The sequence below is a fragment of the Suillus subalutaceus genome, assembly GCF_016647625.1.
Source record: "Suillus subalutaceus strain FC151 chromosome Unknown DFJ58scaffold_95, whole genome shotgun sequence".
Classification (NCBI taxonomy): Eukaryota; Fungi; Basidiomycota; class Agaricomycetes; order Boletales; family Suillaceae; genus Suillus; species Suillus subalutaceus.
Genome location: NW_024540344.1, coordinates 114419 through 126732, shown reverse-complemented (window position 1 = coordinate 126732; position 12314 = coordinate 114419). Strand labels below are relative to the sequence as shown.

Genomic DNA, 12314 nt, shown 5'->3' with positions numbered 1-12314 from the left:
TATAACTTTTCATTTCATCCTGGACATACTGTTCCGAAGTAAAGTTCATGGCCTTTCAATGACAACACCCTTGTCCGCCCAGTCTTTCGTTAGGCTCCTAAAAGCCCCTACAGATCCACCTAATCCGGAGAGCCCACCAAAAATACAAATCGCTTGTGCAGCATGGGATGATGCTACTATTCACATTCCAAATAAGCACGAGCTCATCGCCGAATTCATACTCACGCGACTACTCAAAGACAAGTCAAAAACTAGGTGCGTTGGTTTATGCGGAGTGCATCTATTGGTCCTGACAACCGATGAATCAGCGACAACCCGGTAATTGATGCGCGGGTACTGGTCCCTTCTTCGCAAGGTTTTAGATGGCAGCGTAGGGGCAGGTGCACGTGGCCTCAAGGTCTGGCTCGGTTCTCTTCTCAATCGCACACCGCTCGCACCAATCATCATATCTATCCTCACTCTGCTAGGGAATCTGCCAGTTACAGAGGCGAAAGAGCTCCTTGCGCTCGTGCGTCCGTGCTTCTTTGTCCTGTGGCCGTTAAGTGTCCACAAAATTGGTGTGGAACGCTACTAGAGTGCCTTGGTGCTGTACTGAATGTCTCTGCTGAGCTGGTCAACGATGAGATTTTGGGAGGTATTTGTGAAGCAATTGTATCTTCATATAGAGAAGCACTAGGAAATGCGGGGAATAAGAAGAAGGTGGGCAGTGTTATTGTTTTTATGTGGTGAGAGAAACCTAAGACATTTGTTTAGCTACCCGCGATCTTCCTCCAAACCTATCTCTCATCCTGGATTCATGCAATCTCGCCATCATCCCATCTGTCTCCACAGCTGAATAAAGCAGTATATGCTGCTGGAACGGAGACTCTGTTCTCTCTCGATGCTCTGCGTGCATCCTCCTCATCTGAGAGCTTATTCACGGCCCTATCTTTGCCAAACCCACCTTCCACAATAAATCCGGTCATCCCGCTCCTACCCCGCCTCTTCAGCACCCATACCCACTTCCTGCGGCGGTACCGCACCAGTTTGTTTCCCACTTCCCAGAATAAAATACAAAACCGCGAAAACGACATGAGAATGACATCCATGGCATTCTTCGCGTCGTGCCTCAAATTATTGGCCGGGAACAATCTGAGCTGGGAAGCACGAGTGGGTTTGATCAGCATCATTGAGAGTGAGCGCATTTACGCGAGTCAGGGTGTGGGAGAGGTGGAGGTGGAGGAGGTCAGAGAGGATGCGGTACGGGTATTGGAAGAAGAAGCGGAAGAAGAGGTGGTACGTTTGGCTTTGGACGTGTTGGCTGCGCTTGCGAGGGTCGACTATGATATAATTGAGCCTGTCGTAAGAAGGGTACTTCCTCGGTTGATCTTGGTGAGCTTTACTTCTTCGTTCGACTTTTTCTCTCAAATCAATGTGTCCGCCATTCCCGATGACTTTTTCTCCAGACTCACCCATCTCCCTCCATACAAAAATCAGCCAACGTTCTTCTTAGCCTCCTCCTCGACTTTCACTCCAAGACGCGCACATTACACGCATACATTCATGCACTCTTTGATGCCTGTACCTCTCTTCCTTCCATTAGATCCCTTGTGTCACCACAAAAATTCTACGGCTGCGGACGGACCTCTGCTATCCTTGGGCACACCCATCTTTCCTCGCTCGCACAAGCGCTCCGCACATTCCTCACACCCACCCAAGTAAAGAGGCAGCTCAGATTACCCAGACTCTCAAAAACACTTTCAATACCTACCAAAACCTTTCCTCACTCATACAAACTAACGAGTTGGAAGACAGGCCGCGTAAAAAGCGACGGAAAAGCGAGCCCGCTCCGCCATCTGCGAGTCCAGCGCCTCCGCAGGCCATGCGGGAAGTAGATGCGCATGCACTTTCACTTTCCCTCACTCTCAAGTTCGCGGCTCTGTTCCTGTCTAACCTCCCAGGTTCGTTCGTCACCGCCGATGTCCGCGAGGCTGTGTTTGAGGCGGGCGTATGGGCCATCGATGCCGCTCGCTCGCTTCTTTGTGACATGACTTCTAAAATATCCTGGGCAGACCAAATGACAGGTGCTGCGCTTCTTCTTCGTTTTGCGTATCATCTACCGGCTTGGAGGTGTGGCGGAGAACAAGGAGACATGCGAGGACTATTGAGCGTTGCTAAAATGGAGGGTGCGGAGGGTGAGCTAGTGCTTGAAATCGTGTGTCTTCTTCCTCTCTTTGTTGGAAGGTGCTGATTGTTTTTAGCTGCGGTTTCTCTTTGCATGGTCTTCTAGATCGGAAACCGATCTAGAAGTGGAGACTGTGTTGGACGTTGCCCTTGCATATATTGAGGCGCAAGTGGAGAACACTGACGGGTTGATGATACTCTACCTAATCGTTGAGCGGTGGTTAGATCTTGTAGAGTATGTGTTATCTCTTTGGTCCCTCCTTGTGGTTCTATCGACTGATGTACACCTCAACCATGCAGTGCCCAAGGATCTAAACCTTCCCTCGATCGCCTGATCAAACTTATATTCTCTATTTCGCCCATATCTACTCGTTGCGCGGATGTACAAGGCTTACAGCCAAAAGATGTCCTCTGGGGTGTTTTGCACAATGCACAGTTCTGGGAGATGGGGAATATACGAAGTAAGATTATCCGCTGCTCTGATTCCCCGTTGCGCTTTCATTTTTCCATATTGATACTTACCACTTAACGACGACAGCTTCCGTTCTTGCATACCTCACGCCCTCGCCTAACTCTCTGAAAGGTTCTGCGTTGGATCAGCTCAGCAGCACTTACTGCCTCCTCTTATACGTTCCCCCTGAGTACGTCACTAAACAGGCTCGCGTAGAGCTTGTGCGCCGGGCATTGGAGGGGGATGTCACTATTTCGTCGTTGCTGCATGCAACCACCGGAGAGGGAGCAGCAAAGAGCAAACGTAAGCGTGACGAAGGAAGGGACCTAGAAGATATGAGGCAAGCGCTCATGCACATACGTGTATTTCTTCAACGGATGGGAAAACTCGGGTATCTGAACACGTCTGATCACGAAGTATGTCTACATCCGCTTTCTTTAGTTCTAGCTGACGTGCATTTGTAGAGCGCCAGAGACTACGTGAAGCATCTTATGGGCATGGAGGTTTCAGATAATACGGCATTGAGAGAGGCCACGATAAATCTAGCGGAACTTTATATTGTGTATGTCTTCCCCTGTTGTGCTGTAAGTTTGCTGACTACCGAGCAGTGCGCTCCTGCGAGCATCAGATAAAGACACTTCTGCCTCAGCCGCGTGTATTTCTATCTTCCGTTCTCTCGCGCAGTCTGGTTTCCTTGATGAAGAGAGCGTCCCCCAGTTATGTGTGCTCCAGCTTGTTGAGCGTCTCAGACAGGATTTTTCTGTTTCCAGGTGCGTCCGTTTGTCATCCTATATAAACGTAAATTTCCTCTAATAATGATGATAGTCTTCCCGACTCGATAATTGTATCAATAAAAGAACTGCATGCTGCACTCACTCCAGTTTCACACCCCAACATCATTGACACGCTCCCCGCGAGCAGAACTATCAAAGCATGGGTGCGCCATCTTTCATTTGGCCATTGGTTAGGCGTTGCCGGTAAGCATATAAGCATCCTTAAATTTGGCAGTCCTAATTCTTTTTTTCCAGCTATTTCAACATCTGGGTACAGCCAACAAATCGCAGTCGCCTTCTTGCGAAACAGAGAAAAATGCAAGTCTTCTGTAGAAATCTTGGGACTTCTTTTTGAGGAACTGCGTTGTTTGCCTAATGTCGACCGTGGGATGCATCTTGACCTAGCAGTAGGGGTATTTGTATTTTCTACGGAAGCTGGTGGGTTGTTTTTTTTTAGTTCGGTTCCATTGGTCGAACTAAATTGAGGTGAACGCAGGAGACATCAAATCCTTGGATGAAGTCGTCTCAAGCGGGTGCAAGCATCTTTCAGTTGATGACTTCTCACATCTACTGGACACAGTATACGAGGCACTTGAAAGCACACGATTTCCTCCGGCTCGGTGTGTGCGTCTAGTGCATGCGGCCGCTGTCCTGTTGCGTGATGCACCTCAAGGTAGATTACATAGCTTTCAACATTTCTGAACACCATCCTTATTCTGTCGTAGGGACTTTGAAGGTCGTTCAGGGGTTTTTCAGTCAGTGTCTGAACCTCTTTATTGGACACCTACAGTTCTGCGCGGGTCCTGTGGACCTGAAGCTAGCTTGCCTTGAGTTTGTGGCTCGGCAATGTTCAGATAGGGTACGCCGTAGTATATCCTATCCTTGATCCTAACTTGACGCTTCACACCAGCCTGCAGCTCTTCGCCCTGTCGACCTGGGTCCCATCCATGTCCTGCTTTCTAAAATCCTCTGCGGGTCTCCAATACATGACAGTACCACCACACCCGCGGTCTTCCACACCTCCACTACCATCTTAAACGCACTCGTTCGGCTGCGGCGCGATCTTGTCGTCCACATTTTACCGCATCTTGGGATGGTCCTCCGCCAACTTGTCTCATGCACACGTAGTCTACGGCCCCAGCTAGCTGCAAAGCAGAGCCGCATCGTCACCGACACCCTCCCATCGTGGATAGCACCATCTGAACCCCTAGGTGTGCCAGAAGCTCGTGCACTTGCACGGCTCTTCACCTCCTTGACGACAAAAAGTGTTCCCCGCGCGCACATGCAGCCCAATGCAGAACAGAAGGCGGAGAGCCTTTCAAACCGTTTGCTAAGCACGCTGCTTATGTGGTTACTGCGCACATTGACGCTGTGAACGACCCGTTGTGTGTCATGCGGGCGGATGTGAGGCGTGAACTTGAGCCGGGTCTATTTTCGCTGTGCCAGATTATGGGTACGCACAGTCGTGATGCCGTTATGGTGAGTGCGTTGGATGCGGGTGGGGAAGAGCGTGATGAAGGCACTCTGGAAGGAGTATGAAAAACAGCGGTATATTGGGAAGGGGTAGAGCTCCACATTCATATTGGATACATATATACATATTGCCGATCTATCCACTTGCATTGATTCTCTTCACATCTATGTTGGTCTAACGGCCTTGACGTACACATCTCTGAACAGGGTCTTCTTCTTAGGCGGTGCATTCTCGGGTTTCCATCCCGCAGCAGCCTTCTCTTCTTTGAGCGTACGCAGGAGCTCCAGGAAGTCTTCTATTGCTTGAGGCGATGTCTGAATGTGCATCAGAAGGCGAGACCCATTCAGCTTAATGGGATCCGGAAGTTGTGCGGCCCGCTCAACTACTTCCCAGTATTCAACCCCAATAGGCGAAGGGTCATAGAACAACTAATAGAAGGTCATTATCGTTTTCATGTGGCGTCCTTTAACGTTGTCAGGGTGCCACCTACCATGCAAGTTTCAGCGGGACTCAAGATCCCAACGCCGAGTTGTTCTAGGCCCTGCTGCATCCGCTTTGCAAGGGCGTGCACGCGAGGGAGCATAGGGAAATTGTAAGTAAGTGCGTACGCAGCGCAGCCAGCCAAGTACCCGGTCTGGCGCATACCCCCACCAAAGAGCTTTCGGAACCATCGCGCCTTGGTTATAAATGGCGCTGAGCCAACTAGGACAGTTCCGATGGGTGCACCTACGCGATTGATGAGCACCGTCAACGACAACATGTTGCTGAGCATGTCTTACCAAGTCCTTTGCTGAGACATAAGCTCGCAGACTCAAATGGGTCACAAAGCTCTTTCATGGACAACCCGGTCTCTGCTGCAACATGCCAGATGCGCGCACCGTCGAGGTGCATGATGATACCCCGACTATGTGCGTTCTTCGAAATTTCAATCACGTCGTCCTGTGGGATGATGGTTCCGTTCAGAGTATTCTCAAGCGCTATGATATGCGTTGGGGCACTTCAGAGGTGGTGTCACTGGAGTAGTCGAGCGACATTTATTTGGCACTTACACATGGACATCTGTGCCAGAGACGATACGAGGTTCGATGTCCTCCCAGGTAAGATGGTGTTCTGGTCATGAGCAAGAAATAATTTAAATGCGGATCCGATTTAGAGAGAGCATACCGTTAGCGGGAATAATTGGGATACTGTTAGCACCTGAGTGAAAAGCAGCGCCGCCAGCTTCCATGCTGGCAAACGTTGGAAACATATTTCTCAAGCGACAAGTAAACCTACCGGTATATGTGGGCCCGTGCATCTGTGATGACTGAATATGGAGGCTGCTGCAAGTGAGTCCTGAGTGCAACTTGATTCGGACATCGTGCCTGTGGGTAGAAAGAGGCCTGCTTCTTTTCCGGTGATCTTTGCGATGTGGGATTCAAGCAAAGCAGTGGATGGCTCGAAATATACATCGTCCCCGAGGGACGCACGGAGAGCATAGGCATTCATCTCCTTGGTCGGTACTGATCACGATATCTTGCCATCAGCGTGGATTAGTGCTCCATATCGAGATAGAATACCTGTGAGAGTGTCCGCTGTAGATACTCTGTGAAATCGCTCTCTCATCCAATGGTGTAAACCACTTACATACAAATGCCCTCGAAATTTCTTGGACCTTGAGAATGTTGTCATCATCCTGGGTCTTGGAATGCACATCGCAAGCGATGTCCTGCACGAGTTCAGCGAAACGGACGTCTGTCAGGGAAGGCATGGGTCGATGAGGTATCGGAGGTACTGTGCCATATCTCTGGTATATATATTATGTTGTCCTGCTGACTTGCGGAACTCCGGCAGGGGCTTCGGAGGCGGGAGTAATTCATTATCATATAAAGTGCCAGTCTTGACTACTTACATAAACCTAGTTAAAAAAATATTGAATAACTTATGAACATCGCTGGCAGGTCTAAATCACTACCCTTCAAGTTGGCATGGAAATCAGAAAACGACTCACCTACTATTGCATAGACTCTGCAGCCTGCCTTCACAGATCATCTACGGTAGCAGACTAGTTGCAATACGTTTGAAAGCTAAGTCGTGCTCGTCATCAGATGAGGCCTCACTTAGTTTATCTAGCACTTTAGCGAGATCATCCCTTCGTCTCCGTCGAAAGCTTATATATGTCGACGGTTTCTGTGCATGATGATGTCAGTCGGCCAGTCGTTGTACTCATGCTAGTACTCCCCAAGCAATGATGACAACTTACGCGACTTACATTTAAAAGCGACTAAGTGAATTTTTTAGATTCTGGCGATTCTATTCTATCGATATGAAAGTAGCTGGAGTATTAGGAGCGCCTAACATTTAACTTCCATCCCACTCCCAACATAACGTTCCCGTCAGTAATGCCAGACTCTGCTTTTCGCAAGCTCATTGATACCATTTTCAAGGCTAATTGGGACCCTCCCGGCGATCATGATCAAGGTCAGCCTTATGTGCCACGGGCTTTCACTCCACCTGGCGGCAGTCACCAGTCAAAAATCAAACGACCCTTCACCACAAGGCATAAAGGCATGTGCGTACTCCCCACCCCCTCCGTACCCCAAACTCACATCACTTCAGTGTCGGGAACTCACTCACTCCCTCTGTGAAACATGGTTTCAAATTCACAGACTACGTACCACAGTTCTTCTGCGAACTGCACGAAAACTACTCTTCTTTAGATCACGCAAACTACCTCCTCTCCTTACTTCCAAATACATCTTCTACGAACTCACTTCCCCAGGTAAAACCGGCGCCTTGTTCTACAGACCATCTGACACACAGAACACCAGTTCATCATTTGGATACTTGCTATGCAGAAAATTTGCATGTTTTGTCCGCGCCTGTTCTGCGTGGCGTTGCGCTGCGAGTTGAAACTAAAAGGTCAGATGCACGAAATAAGGAACGTAGTGCCAATGTAATCATGCACACGACTCGACTCACTTCAACGCACAGAGCTTGCAAGCAGGTTGGATGATATCTTCTTCAAGAGTCTCTTGACGACACCTGTCCCACCTGATTGCCCAGGAACACGGGGTACATCGCTTGTTGCCTAGTTTCAGGACTTGTACGGCCCTGTGGTGGTCACTGCTCTGTGTACTCTTCCTGTCACCAGTGTATCTCTTAGCGAGCCTCTAAGGCTGTGTCTTCGCCGTGGATCTCAGCATCTGTTGATGATCTTGCTCGCCGTTCAGAGAAGCTGAACCGCACGTCGGTATTCGTCGATTTACGTCATGCTATGGCACACTTTACAACAGCTCTCATCGAAAACATGTAATGCACTCGTGAATCATGTTCGGCAACGTGCACTATACCTATTTCATGCTGGCCCGAGTGTTTTGGGTGATGTTTGGGGACTGGCGCTTTCTAGCGCTCCTACGATTGCTGGCTGCCTATGTCAATGACCTGCACGTGATCGACGCAGCGGCTGGATCAGAATATTCAAGTTGGGATACAAACCACCGTACCTAAACAGATCTCTCGCTCTTTGTAGTCACCACCACCACTCCCTATAGCCATTCATTATCTTGTCAAATGTCACTATCTTGTCAAACGATAGATGTCGACTCGGACTCCGAAGTCCAACCACCGGCATCACTGCATACTGCCAGTACTGCTGCGGAGCGGGCAGCTGATGACGCCAATCAAGGTGCAGACAGGCACGCAAGTGAAAAGCTACGGAAAGAGCACGCCGCCATATGGGCGAAATACAATGAGCAGATAACGCTGGCGGGAGCCACGAAAGACGCGGCGCTCGCAGCTCACGCCTATGAGACTGCAGAAAAGAAAGCTGTGAAAGCAGCAGCAGTCTATAAAGTGGCAGAAGAAACAGCAAAGGCAGAGGCAGAGACAAACGCAAACACAATCGCGGCAGAGGCAAACGCAAACGCGGAGGAACTGGATCGGGCGATAGAGCCTCAGGGACAGGTAGCCAACAGTAAGTCTATGCAATGTGCACTACTAAGTACATAACAGAACGGAAACTTAACTTAAACCAACAGTATGCTTGAAGTTCCTCGTCTGGTCAGTATTCGGTGTGAGGTTGCGCCATTTGAGGGAAGTCACGCATCCGACGGCGAGCAACCAGTGGCAACCGCTTCGATCGGAAATCATTCAGAGGATGGAGTCGCACGTCAGGCTATGCCTTCGCATGACGACAATGGCAGGCATGTTCGTGATCGCACTGTCTGGCACAAACAAAAGGATTGCATTCCGTACATATTCGTTTTCCCTCGTTTCTTCACTCCTAGGAGCGTGCCTATGCCATTACGGTAAGGCTAGGTTACCAGCCAGCGCACAGCATATCCGAGTGAGATATGTTTCTATATTATTATCATCATCATTGCAACTTACTTTTACTCCAGAATATGCTAAGCCGGCCGTGGATGTGTTGCTATCGGCTGTTTTGGATTTGTCTTGGGTCAGTGGTTGTGGGAGCAGGTGCCCTTACTTGTGTGGTGGCCGCGTTGGCCACTTTTTGGAGCGGTTACGGCGATGACTCGAATGGTTTCGGGATTTTCTTAGTAACATTCTCAGTAATATGTTTAATAGTTGAGTTGTCCAGTGTCGTGGTAGGTATCCTTTAGTGTGACATGCACAACATTCATCTTCAGACATTCCCTTCACCCCCTCCAGCTCCATTCCCACCCAACGCAGCAGCAGCCGCCATAGTCGTAAGCGCCCTCTTGGTCCTATTAAGCTCCCTATCCGCTTCGGTCATCGATCGGTCTTGATCCTGTGCCACAGCCGCTGTCATGGCCATTACAGGAATTTGTACCGCTCCTGACTCCGGTGCAGATGCGAGAGGAACATGAGCATGCCTTGCACCCGTTAAAGATAAGGCGATAGCAGACCCAGACCGGGAGGTAGCACACCTTCTACATCCTCCCAAGGCCGCGTCTACATCCATCACGCTGCTTCCAGAGTGTACTGAGACGAGTGCATGAGGTCCGGGTGCGGAGGTGAATGCAGATGTGAAGGTTGTAACGGGCGCTCGACGGACGAGGACGGCGAGTGACAGAAAAACGAGTGAGTGCCAGGTACTGGCGTTGATTCGACGAAGCTGATACAAAGCCCAGAGCCGCATATAAGTACTACCTAAGGTGAAACCGCTATCAGTATGGGTGTCAAGTCTGACGTCGAGTCCGTATCTATCCGAACGAGCTGTTCCGTGCATGTCGAAGTACATCGGCGCAGTGATGGTACAGTAAAGAGACCGTGAGCTAGGTAAAGTGGCCGTGAACTATCTACAGTGACCATGACCGTGACAAAGGTGGAGAGGAGGGAGAACGGGAAGATGGGTATGTCGGTTCGGAGTGCTTCGAGGAGACGGACGACTTCTCCTGAGCGGGCTGTCATTTCTGCAAGTGGCTGCAGGTGTAGGTTGGAGTATCGGAGGGTGGCTGCAGGAGGGGGGATTGGAGAGTGAGGGATTAGATCGAATAGAATGGAGAGAAGAGACAAGGTGGATAACTCACAATAATGATCTGCAAATTTATACAACGCCAAAAATGCTGAACGATCTCAAGAACCAACGTCAGCATCGCATCCATATGCAACCCCTTGGATCACCAAATACAAGACAAGCAAATCAAGGGAAAGAAAGACTCACCTCCCAAACGACATCTTCCTTGCCCATCACTCTACCTACTGCAACCCTTTGAGATCCCTGAGACTGGGACTGCGAAATGGACCCTGTAGATCTTGCTGGGCCTTTCCACATCACAGGCGGTCTTGCCTGTGATTCGAGCATCGTAGATCTTGCCTGAGCCTTGAATAGCGTGGGTCTTGCTTGCAAGTCGAGAACTGTAGGTCTTGGCTGAGACTTGAATGCCAGTCTCATTTGCGTCTCCAAATTCGTCTGCCTTGGCTGAGGCTCAAATACTGCCTGCCTTCATTATGTTTGCGTGTCTGCGTTCCACCCCCGCTCCCCTAACCTGGGAATCAAACGTCGTGGGCCTCTGTGACTCAAACGCCGGTGACCTTCGCATCCCAATCCCCACCCCCTCGGCTCCATCTTGATTCCCACTCCTCTCACTGGTGCTGTGCGCTATTTCAAGCCCTGGCGAGGCCACGACAGCTGATGACTTGAACGGTGCAAGAATGAGGGCGCATAGGTGTTCATGGTGTGGTGCTGAAAGAAACAAAGCGAGGGCACGAGTGTGAATGCGAATGCGAGCGTGTGGGTGACAACGAGTACAACTGTGAAACGATGCACACTGCCGTAAGTATGATGCTGTCTGGCGAACAAATGACATAAATGAATGAACAAACAAAAAATGAATGAATGACGTACCTTCTCCTTGAGCTCCCTCTGCTTATTATCACCCTCCTTTCCTTCCATCTTTCTGCCTGCTTCATCCCCCTAAGGAGAAGCATTGGGGGTGCAAGCGCGTTAAGCGTGACCGGGCGGTGTTGCCAGTGAACGGTGCAGTTGGGTGTGATTGTGCTGGAGAGGGACTTATAGTATGCAGTGAGATTGGCGAAGGACACGTCACAGGTTCGAGCTCATTTGGGTCAAGTCAGTGTGTCGTCGATGGTCACGGTGCACCCGTGCACCCCCAGACAGTATCCTTCGCACCACTAGGGAGAAGAATGCGGGTCTTATTGGCCTCTGGCGAGTGGCCGATAATGGTTGCGTAGTTGCCAGACGAGCGAGAGCGCCACGGTCGTCGCTCCTCGACGTTTCAGACGATGGTATCTTCTGGACATTGGCTCACGGGAAGGACGTTACCGATGGTAACGTTAGCCTTTTTTCTGTAGTATATGAATGAGTCGGTGTGCATGCCCTCGGTGGCTATGAAAGTCTCCTTGGGGAGCTTATAGCGGTAGGGGCCACGGAATACGACGCGTGCGAGAGGTGCACTGCTAGAAATGTGAGGAAAATAATGGATTGTGAGTGTTTGATCCTTACCGGCCAGGGTGGTGGATGATTTCTTTGACGATACCCCGGACGTAGCCATTGCGTTCGACGAAATCGAAGGTACGAAGCTTGGCAGGGGCCTTGTTGTTGTGGGTGTGTGCTTTGAACTAGATGAAATGACGAGAGTAGGTAGATCAGTGGGCGAACGTACGATGGCGTGCGCCTCTGAGCCCTGATAATCCTACCCACGCATCAGGAAATCACGGCGCACACAGCGGAGCAATTGAAATGAGACACGGATCCTGGTATCAGAGGTCCAAGATGATGGCAGATCTTCGTGAGTTGAGGGGATCGCAGAATGTACTGAGAAAGGAGGACTCGCAAGTGTCATTTGAAGCAGCCGAATGCAATCGAGCATCAATGGACCGAGGAAAGTATGACGGGTAGAACGCACTTGTACTTTTGCACTCTTCAAACTAACAGCGTCGGAGGTCCCGCAGAACCCTCTCCCCACTAAAGTGGGTGTCTGGGAGCGGGAACTTCTACTAATCTGTCCGAAAAATAGTCAATTGA

The 12314-nt window shown here is 50.0% G+C and overlaps 4 protein-coding genes across 4 annotated transcripts; 2 read left to right on the top strand and 2 right to left on the bottom strand.

Annotated features, from left to right (window-relative positions):
• Nucleotides 1–58: 58 nt before the first annotated feature.
• On the top strand, nucleotides 59–4789 carry DFJ58DRAFT_893666 (uncharacterized protein; the record flags this gene model as incomplete). Its single annotated transcript, XM_041394813.1, has 17 exons — nucleotides 59–255; nucleotides 309–318; nucleotides 356–512; nucleotides 575–699; nucleotides 754–1371; nucleotides 1446–1697; nucleotides 1724–2194; nucleotides 2241–2398; nucleotides 2464–2624; nucleotides 2702–3030; nucleotides 3079–3176; nucleotides 3223–3384; nucleotides 3440–3591; nucleotides 3643–3825; nucleotides 3884–4060; nucleotides 4113–4246; nucleotides 4298–4789. The coding sequence occupies 17 exons, from the start codon at nucleotides 59–61 to the stop codon at nucleotides 4760–4762; spliced, it is 3849 nt and encodes a 1282-aa protein (XP_041241101.1). The 3' UTR covers nucleotides 4763–4789.
• Nucleotides 4790–5025: 236 nt separating this feature from the next.
• On the bottom strand, nucleotides 5026–6611 carry DFJ58DRAFT_730848 (pyridoxal phosphate-dependent transferase; the record flags this gene model as incomplete). Its single annotated transcript, XM_041385956.1, has 8 exons — nucleotides 5026–5289; nucleotides 5352–5587; nucleotides 5641–5858; nucleotides 5911–5971; nucleotides 6026–6180; nucleotides 6219–6363; nucleotides 6421–6435; nucleotides 6488–6611. The coding sequence occupies 8 exons, from the start codon at nucleotides 6609–6611 to the stop codon at nucleotides 5026–5028; spliced, it is 1218 nt and encodes a 405-aa protein (XP_041241100.1).
• A 631-nt stretch (nucleotides 6612–7242) lies between these two features.
• DFJ58DRAFT_730847 (uncharacterized protein) lies at nucleotides 7243–9154 on the top strand (the record flags this gene model as incomplete). Its single annotated transcript, XM_041385955.1, has 5 exons — nucleotides 7243–7412; nucleotides 7460–7622; nucleotides 7672–7762; nucleotides 8439–8816; nucleotides 8892–9154. 5 exons carry the CDS (start codon nucleotides 7243–7245, stop codon nucleotides 9152–9154), a joined length of 1065 nt encoding a protein of 354 aa, XP_041241099.1.
• A 177-nt stretch (nucleotides 9155–9331) lies between these two features.
• Nucleotides 9332–12306, bottom strand: DFJ58DRAFT_747423 (uncharacterized protein). The gene is made up of 9 exons (XM_041387523.1): nucleotides 12013–12306; nucleotides 11953–11982; nucleotides 11793–11908; nucleotides 11599–11743; nucleotides 11175–11243; nucleotides 10816–11118; nucleotides 10491–10766; nucleotides 9754–9941; nucleotides 9332–9699 (listed from the first exon to the last, which is right to left on the bottom strand). Exons 1-9 carry the CDS (start codon nucleotides 12157–12159, stop codon nucleotides 9489–9491), a joined length of 1485 nt encoding a protein of 494 aa, XP_041241098.1. The 5' UTR covers nucleotides 12160–12306; the 3' UTR covers nucleotides 9332–9488.
• Nucleotides 12307–12314: the final 8 nt, after the last annotated feature.

What these genes read in the sequence shown, in the direction of transcription:
- DFJ58DRAFT_747423 (XM_041387523.1), bottom strand. Translation starts at nt 12,159, where the DNA reads ATGCTCGATTGCATTCGGCTGCTTCAAATGACACTTGCGAGTCCTCCT. An exon ending in CCATCGGTAACGTCCTTCCC is followed by an intron (nt 11,244 to 11,598) that starts GTGAGCCAATGT and finishes GCTTCTCCTTAG; the next exon opens with GGGGATGAAGCAGGCAGAAA. An exon ending in AGGAAGATGTCGTTTGGGAG is followed by an intron (nt 9,942 to 10,490) that starts GTGAGTCTTTCT and finishes GCTTTGTATCAG; the next exon opens with CTTCGTCGAATCAACGCCAG.